General features: G+C 45.7%; 1 protein-coding gene across 1 annotated transcript in view; it reads left to right on the top strand.

Moving 5' to 3' along the window:
* Ccdc60 (coiled-coil domain containing 60) overlaps positions 1-7083 on the top strand; it is a 165764-nt gene extending 158681 nt beyond the window's left edge. The window contains exons 12-14 of the mRNA XM_005396527.1: positions 1678-1809; positions 4483-4672; positions 6671-7083. Coding sequence (XP_005396584.1) covers positions 1678-1809; positions 4483-4672; positions 6671-6772 — 424 coding nt within the window. The 3' untranslated portion in view covers positions 6773-7083. The remainder of the gene's footprint in view (positions 1-1677; positions 1810-4482; positions 4673-6670) is intronic.
* Positions 7084-9474: the final 2391 nt, after the last annotated feature.

Genomic DNA, 9474 nt, shown 5'->3' with positions numbered 1-9474 from the left:
CTTTGCCACTGAGCTAAATCCCCAGCCCCTGAAGTATGAGAAGAAACCTGTGGTGTGATAAGAAAGTGAAGTGACTTTCTAGATGGCCAGAAAAGTGTATTACAAAGTCCCCAAGGCTGACAGGGACATGGGCAAGGAGTGAGGGGTTGCGGTGAGCTGCATCATGCACAGCGATCCATGTGATAATTGGGACTTGATTTCAAGAACACCACCAGGCCACGGCGCCCTTTTTCCCTTCTGGAAATTCCAGGAGCTGCCCCTCTTCCCAGCCTGTGCCTTGACTGCAGAACCCACCTGCCCCGAATGAGGTCATGCACTCTGTGAGGGCTCTAAGGTGACACTTTGTACTCTCACCCTTACTTCAGTGATCAAATGGCTTCCTGGGGACAAGAGTAGCAAAAGACTTGGCCCTGACCATTCTTTCTGGGAGACCCCATCAGGACAATCAAACAGGCAGTTTCTACCCAAGGGGTGGGGGTCCACAGGATAACAAGCAGGGGACTAAGGGAACACAGAAAAGGGACACCCTTCCTGACCTGAGACAGCCATCAGAAGTCTTCCTGGAAGAAATCTCATTCTCAGATCAATAAAAAATAGAAGGTATTTCTGGGACACTGTGTTAGTCAGCATACTCCAAGGAATCATGTACCACTTGCAGACACAGTGAAAGCCTTGTGTTTGTGTATCATGGGATCCTCACAAATGATAGAGTAAGCACCAGAACTAGACCCATTTTATAGAGAATAAAAGTGAGCTCAGAGATACCTCTTATCAAAGGTGCCCCAAGTGGCTAGGTAGTAAAGGTAGAATTCAAACCCAAAGAGTCACACTGGAAACTTTAAGGCGAGGAAAAGGACTTTGCTGTTTCCTTTTCCAAGAAAAAGGAACAGCAAAGTCCCCAAGGATAGAAAGGGCACAGTGATCCAGGGAACTGCCAGGACCCAGCTTGCGAGGTGTCCAGACAGTGAGAGGCAAGGTCAGAAAAAGCTTTACTATCTCAGTAGTGGAGGTTGAACTTTATCTCAGAGATGCTGATGATGAGCCAAGGCATAAAATCCTGGGCACAGTGATGAAATTGAAAAATGTTGGAGGAATTGACTGGGCTGGTGCCTTGAAGAACAAGTTATTCAAAGTTATGTACTATGAAGGAAAAAAAAAACAAAGTTATGTACTATGGACAAAATGGAAAGCCTGTGGACGGAGTGTAGAGGGGGTTGGCATGGTTATATTTATAATGTAAATTCCCCTGGGAAAGAGGATGTACACACAAAATGATACAGGGGTGGGGAAAAGAGGAACCAACATAAGTTAAATGGCTACTCCGTGCCTGACAGTAAGCTCATTACTCTGTACAGAAAGCATAACCAATCTGTACCTCTGAGATGTAGGAATTATTATCTCCCATTTTACAGGTGAGAAAACTATGTCAACAAAATTAAAAGTAGGAAGAAAGGAGGAACAATTAAAAAGAGGCTAGTTTAACAAGAAAAATGTTTCAGACCCATGGAGAGTTACATCACCTTTCATTGAACGCAAGACCATAAATTAAAGAGTAGCTGAAAGGGTTAAGAAGGGCCTCCTTAAGGAAAAGATGTGTAAGTCAGATCTCAAATGGCAACCAGGAAGGCAAAAGGATGGAATCTAATTCATTCTCCTCTTTCTCGCACAATTTTGTAGGCGCCAAGAAGAGCGAGGTCTCCAGAAGTTCCATGCTTTTGGCCTCGTCTCAGATTTTCAAAAGGATATAGCAAAGATGAGACAACAGATCTCTGCAGTTAAAGGAGATGCAGAAGAAATTGCTGACCACTGGTAAAGATCCTGAGAACCGGCTAGGCTGGTCCTGAAAGGGGGTAGGGAGTTACTATTACAAGATCAAAAGGTATCCCATTGTCCTTTAAGGCACAGAAAAGCATCACCCTCAAACTGTCCATGGCCCCCCAAGAGGGGGCACCAAACAGGCTAAATTCAGAGCATACTCAGACAAGAACTCATCCGTTTCTGAACCATAGGTAACCTAACTTGTTATGTTCTCCCTATTTACCATATGTTTGATTCTGATGTATGAATAAGAACTAACTTGTTGGCCCCAGGAGGAAAGCAGACAAAGCAACTCAACCTGAAGCTTTCTGCAGATACTGAGATCTATAAGGTGATCACTACATTTCCCAAACAATTCCTCAAAGACACACCACAAGCAGACATACCCAAGGAACACCGAGGGGTGAAGACAAATAACAACAAAAAACAGCGTACTTTTTGGTGTTCTGGGCAGCAGAGTGACCACAGTTAACAATACTCTATTGTATATTTCAAAACAATGAGAAGATTCGGAATGCTCACCATGAAGAAATGTCTGATGGATATGCTAAGTATCCTGGTTGGATGAGTCCATATCACGTGCATGTACTGAGATATCACACTTTACCCCTTAAATATGCACAATTAGTTCCTATCAACTGAGAGTAAAATAAAGCTTTTAAGAAATAAAATATGCATTGGGCTAGAGGTGAAGCTCAGTGATACAGAACTTGTCTAATAAGTGCAGAACCTCGAGTTTGATCCTGCATGCTACAGAAAGAAAGAAAAGAAAATGCAGACCAACTCAAAAAATGAAGAACATAACAAATTGAGTGACTGCTGGATGGTAGGAACTACTACCCTAAATAAATTTATTTTTTGTTTGTTCTGTTTTGTTTCGTTTTTTAAGACAGGGTCTTGCTAGTAGTTTGTGCTGGCCTTGAACTCATTATGTAGTCCAGGCTGGTCTCAAACTCACACTGATCCTCCTGCCTCTGCCTCCTGAGTGCTGGGATTACAGGCATGCACCACTACATCCAGCTACCCTAAATAAATTTAATGAAACATTTTATTCCTCCCCTTAAATCCTGAAAGGCACATATTACCCCCAATTCACAGATAGGGAAACTAAGGCTTGCAGAAGTCAGTTCACATATCCAAGGTCACGCCACTAGTAAGTGGTGAGCTCAGGATGCGAGGTCCTGTCCAGCCCCAGTCACTGTGCTCACTTGCAGTAAAGAACCAGAGTCTGGTGAGCTGTTACATCACAAACCCCATACCAGCAGGGAGACTAGAGCAAGATGTAAGAACAAGAGGGAAAAATGTAAAGATGTACCTGGACTCCCTCCCCTGATATTAGTAATGTGCCACAGCCAGGTCCCAGGGTGCTTAGTGGAGTGGTGGGACCTCCCGTGACTTCACACTCCTGGAGCATCACTTTCTCACAAGCTGGCTTACGTGAGGCTCTCAAGAGGATACTCCTGAGGGCAGTGAGTCTTCTGCAAATCCTCTCCCCTCTTTCTTTTCACAGTGCTGGGGACTGAAGCCGAGGCCATTGCATTGAGCTACATCCCCAGCCCTTTTTCCTTTTTTAATTATGAGACAGGGCTTCACTAAGTCACCAAGTTGCCAGGGGTGGGCTCGAACTTGCAGTCCTCCTGCCTCAGCCTTCCCAAGTGCTCTGTCTTCTTTTGGAGGGAAGTAGAGAAGTGAGAATGAGAGTTATAAAGTACCCACAGAAAGGTTTCACAGTGGGAAATTAATGCCAATCCTGCCACAGTTGAATTCAGCCCACATTTCTAAAGGTGGAATTTCTGGCATCATTATGGGGAGTGCAACTGCCCTCCATAGTAATAGTAAAATTAAATCAAAGTAGCCACAGCCTTCCTAGGCTGTGCAATGATGCTGAGCTGTAGCTCTTCATTCATCCTTTCAAATTGTAACTACTGAGCATGAGCACAGTTCTAGCACTCAATGCTGAACCACTCAGGCAGGGGCTGGGGATTTAGCTCAGTGGCACAGCACCTGCCTGGCAAGCATGAGGTCATGAGTTCGATTCCCGGTACTGGAAAAAAAAAAAAAACTCAGGCAAAGTTCCAGTTCTCATGGGGATTCCATTCTATACAAAGAAACATGCATATATACACCACTGTACTCTTTCATAACACTGAAGTACACAAGCCATGGACCAAGTGTACTCACTATCAGATGGAAAACACACACGCCCATGCACACACACACACAAACACACTTCTGTCATCATTGCATCTGGAAGGTAGGTGACCTTCTCAGGCATCCTGGAAGGCCTCCCCTGGAATTTTCCATGCCTGCCCTAGCCTGATGAATGCTCAGAAGAGAAATTTCAGATCCAGATATTCCCTCCTTTTCTCTACCTTTTCGCATTGATATAAAATCTGTACATTTATCCTTGAAAGCACGCCCTTCGTTCACTTTCTAATAAAATACAAGTCAAGCTCTACCTTTTCCAACCCCTAAAAAATAAAGATTTGCCCCATCTGTGGGACCATTAACAGTCTAAGATGAGGGAAGGCCCCAGACAGAGGATTGGGCTGCCCTGGAGTATACCGTGAGTGGTAGGAAGAGCAGGTAGAGCAGGAGACCTCAGGGGGACCAGACTTCCCCTCCCAGCTCCGCTCTAACTGGCCCTCTGCTCTTCCACTGAAGGTACTTTGACCTGCTGTCCAAACTGCCTGAGGATCTGAAGAACTACCGCCCTGCCAAAAAGATCCTGGTCAAACTCCAGAAGTTTGGGGAGAACCTCGACCTGAGGGTCCGGCCCCATGTTCTCTTGAAGGTGCTGCAGGATCTGAGGGTCTGGGAACTGTGCTCTCCAGACATCGCTGTGGCTATCGAGGTAACCACCATCCCCTCCCGCTCACAGTGCCTGGAGTGCTCTTTTTCAGTCATTTCCCAAGATCCAGCCATTGTTGTGAAAATGGAAGCATCACACCCAAAAGACAGAGAGGCCCCACACCATGGTGCTCTGAATTTAATAGGAAGAGTCCTACGTGACCTTGGTTGTTCAACTCCAAGTCCAAGGAATGTTAGATTCTATGTAAATGGTGCCCTTTGGAGGCTAAGAGGCTTTGGAAAAAGACAAAGAAATAGACAATCATAAGGAGCTCTGCAAAGCTGGCTCTGAAAGGCATGGTCCATGGAGCAGCAGCAGGGACCCCCACCCAAGTGATGTGTGAAAGGCACAATCTCAGGCTCCAGACTGTATCTGCCAGTTCAGAATTCGCATTTCAATGGGATCCCAGGTGTGTTGCATGCATAATAAAATTTGAAATGCTCTGGTCTGAAGTAAATTAACAAGATACCTAGTTGCTAGGGCAACTGGGGAAGGGTTTTTTTGTTGTTTGTTATTTTAATTTGTCTGTTTTTGCAGTGCTGGGGATTGAACCCAGGGCCTTTGCACTGAGCTACATCCCCAGGCCCTTTGATGCCTTTTTTAAAGACAGTGTCTCTCTAAGTTGTCAGATTGCCCAGATGGGGCTTGAATTTGCAGTCCTCCTGCCTCAGTCTCCCATAGTACCGGAATTACACAAATACACTGCCACTTCCAGCTGGAACGTAATTTTTAAACTGAGATCAGAGGATGGGAAGACAGCACCATAGAGAGAAGGAGACAGCAGGTCAGGAAGAGCAGCAAAAGCCCCAAAGCAGGACAGGACCTGACTTGCTGGGGGAACTCATTAGGCAATCAATGGGTGTGGCAGGGAGCTAGCAAGGGGGTGCATGGTGCCAAGAGCGCTGGAGAGGTCGTTCTATGCAGACCAAGAAAGTCAGGGTAAAGATTTAGGTCTCTATCTCAAAGGTGCTGAGCAGTCATTGCATGGCTTTCAGTTGTCATTGCCATCACTTCCAGAAGTTGCTGGAGCTCTACTTCTTTAGGGCATCAAAGTCATCAGTAGTAAGGACGCCACAGCAGGGATTAACAGGTGCTTATGCGCTTCCTTGACTTTATCAAATGTCATATGTGCCTTTAATCAGGTCTTCAAAGTCTGCAAAGAAAGAAATGACTCCAGTGGTGGATTTTTCCAGCTGGACAGACTTTGGGGATCTTGGCCATTTCATACCAGATTGGCCCTTCCACAGGGTGACTTGGATTGTGTGTGTAGGATCAAGGCCAGAAATGAGGGCAGGAGGTGACCCTGTAACAAATTCCAAGGTCCAGAATCGACTCCCCTTATCCTATGAGGCTCTTTCAGGAAAGACGCTCGCAGGATAAGTCAACACTAACTCGAGGGTACCTTCCACCTCGCACTGGCCGGTTGTGGGTTTCTACTTGTACCTGCCCCTTGCAAGAGTGCAGAGAGGAAGTGGTCCTGGATGGGTAAGAGAAAAGGGATACAGAAGCTTCCCCTTTCTTTGAGGTACATTCTTGGCCCTGAGTAATAAAACTCGGCACTCTCCTCCCCGGGGGAACATTACAGAACTTCTGATAAGCTGGACGTGGGGGTCTCTGAATCTAGAATCTATAGGAAACAATACACTTTATGTGTTTTAAACTCTTTCCTGGAACGCAAGCCCAGAGCCATCATCCATTTTCAAAGAGATCTATGGACAAACGGCTTTTTAAAAAGAGATTGAGATGTAGAAATGAAAAGAAACGCATTTAGCTGAATTGTCCTGCCCTGCTCAAATAGCAATGAGGAGAAGCTTAAAATTGCCCAAGAAACTGGTCCCTTTTCCCAAACCGACCAGCTCAGCCTGATGACAGTTGACCCTGAATTATCAGGGGTCCACGAGTCTCAATCCCAAATCTTCCAGGATCTTGAGGGGAGGCGAGTGAGGATGGAAGCTACCCTTCAAACTAAATTCTGAGATTGCCACTGTATTTAACCCACAGTTTGTGCGAGAACACATCATTCATATGCCTCGAGAGGATTACATCACCTGGTTGCAAGGGCGGATCAGTATGACCATCCGATCACGCAGTACCCCGCCGTAGTCTGGGCCTGGGTCAACCAGCTGTCCCAGTGGAGGAGGGAAGCCAACAGCACATTCCTGGGTCCCACCTGTTCTTGCTTCCTGCCTACTCTTCTTGAGGCTTGTTATGATGCAGTAAGATCAACTGGAGACTGACTCCGGGAAACATTCTAGAGAGAGACTCCGGAGTGGCTCTCTCCTCCACCCCACAGCCCTGCCTCAACCTCCCGGTCTCTGCTGATTGCTGCAGCCTGACTCTGCCTGCTTCTCCAGATTCCTTCACCCATTTCTTTTCCGTGCATTCTGAATAATAAAATTGAGATGAATGTTTAATATCTGGCTGAGAATGAGTTGAAGCTATGGTGTTCAGATTCTAGTAATGGCCATATTTATCACTTATTGAGCTTTTATTATGTAACTGAGCCAGTCCTGCAGGCTTTGCCTATAGAATATTATTTACATCTCACAATAATTTGGTTAAGTGAGTGTCAGTGATATCCCCACTTCACACAGTTGGAACTAGGATATATTTCTCAACATTGTAAAAACTGTTGTGGATGGATAGATGGATGGATGGATGGATGGATGAGTGGCATTCTCCAACAAGGCAGTAGTGTGCAAGAAGATCTTAGCCACAAGAATCCTTACATATTTTCTAGTGGTCTTGGACAGGAAGCTCATCTTCCTGTCATCTGTGAATATGTGGAAGCTCATTGCTTTATAACTTCTTCTCTCATCTTGATCCCAGACTCATCTACATTCTCAATAAGCTAGGAACTGTAGATATTTTAATTCTCTCAATGATAGCTGAGCGGAATGGACAATGGACAGCTGCACTTGTTTTGCATTACCTCAGGATTATAGCATCCATGTAGGCCGGGTTTCAATGTCTCTCCATGAAAATCCAGAAGTGGGGAGAAGAGTTGAGTCATAATTATTATCCAGTGTAAGCAGCATCACACTTGTACACTCACTTATTCACTCACGTGCTTATTCATTCAGTGAACATTTAACAAGAACCCAGTATGCCCCCAAACAAATTCTAGATGCTGAGGGTACAGCAATGCACAGGTCAGCCAAGATCCCTGCTCTCACAGAGTTTACGTGTGCACTCCTCAGCAAAATGTGACGGGGAGACGGAGGGATTATGTAAAGTCACACATCTCTCCATGTAGGTACCCTAGGTCTTACACGCTACCTTGACAAGCTACTGGTGTGCAAAGATGAGAGAGATATAGTCTCTAAGGAGATGTCAAAATTCAGAAACACACGCTTTTATTCAATAGGAGTTTGTAAGGGAGCAGCAAAGACAGGAGAAAGACAAAAGAGGAGGAGGACGGAGAGAAAGGACGAGAACAAGGAAAGAATGAGAGGGAGAAGGGGGAACAGGTGACTAAGTAACAGGAAAGTGAGAAAACCCATGGGAGAAACTAATGAAGGAAGAATTCCCAGGCTGGGGCTGACTGAAGGATTTCTTAAGAACTAAAGTCAAACCAACCGCGTCACATCACTGCTTAGCCCTCCGGTAACTTCTGCTACAGACCCAAGCGTCCTCTGGAAGCAATGTCCCAGGGAAGTAAAGGACAAGAGCCACATTCCACATCTGAGTCTATTTGGGGGCAAAGAAAGGGCTCAAGGACTCAGAGTCTAAATACAGTAAAGAGTTTAGTAGGAACCAGAAGTCAAAGCTAGCGCAACTACTACCACACAATCTCTGCAGATGTGGAGATGTCCTGAATGAGCAGCTTGATTTTTCAGATGAGTAGCCAACTGGACTGTGTTTCAGATTAGAAGTACAGGACAGAGGAGGGCAGAAAGGAGGCTGTGGGGGCAGACAGAAGCCAAATTTTTAGATGTTTCAACAGTCATGCTGTGAAGTTTGTACTTCATCCTACCAGCAATAGGGAGTCATAGCAGGATTTGGAACCAGGGAACAATGAGATCTGCTTTCAGGGGGCAATGGCTACCAGGTGAGGGAAAGGCAGGGAGTAGAGAAGTAAGATGAGACTGAAGCTATGATTTGTGGGGGGCAATGGCAGGGAAGATAGGGGTGAAAAAACCACATTGAAAGGAGTTTTAATCAACAGGAGCAGCAGAGTTTGGCGTGGGGGATTATAAGCTGGGAGGGAGCAACAGTATCCGGAATCCCCACCAGCAGAGGGTGCTGTTTTTAATGTACCACGAAGAGAGAGAGAAAAGAAAGCACATAATGACATGGTGAGGAATTGTGTTTGAATTTATTGAACTGGAGATGCCTGGGGGACCATGGAATGGAGGAATGTAGAGTTCAGGAGAGAGGACTGCGCTGGACATAGAAATGTGATGGGTCAGGATGGTTAAGGTAAGAAAAACAAGGAGAGGCAAGAAGAGGAAAGAGAAAGAGGTCTTTGATGATGGAACCACAAAATATATCAAGGAGCGCACTGGCGGTGGGGCGTTCATCAACGGGCTGCCTCGCCCCAACCCTGTGACACTCACACCCTGCCAGGCCAGGCTCTGACCTTCTCCCTGTGCTGCAGATGAAGAGATGGAGGCTCCAAATTGTGCATTGCCTTCTTTTTCTTTAATTTAAACTAAATTTACATAAGTGATGCATAAAAGGTGAAGTTTTTGCATGTTCGTGGTGGTGCCCTGTGACGTTTCTACGCCGAGATACATTGCGTGGTGTTCAGATCGTGGTAGCCGCATCCGTCTCCTCACACGCTTCGGTTTTCTTTTCGTTTG

Source organism: Chinchilla lanigera, unplaced genomic scaffold (genome assembly GCF_000276665.1).
Source record: "Chinchilla lanigera isolate Chin_1 unplaced genomic scaffold, ChiLan1.0 scaffold00054, whole genome shotgun sequence".
Taxonomy (NCBI): Eukaryota; Metazoa; Chordata; class Mammalia; order Rodentia; family Chinchillidae; genus Chinchilla; species Chinchilla lanigera.
Note: the sequence above shows the minus strand (reverse complement) of the source record. Positions and strands in the feature narration are given on the sequence as shown.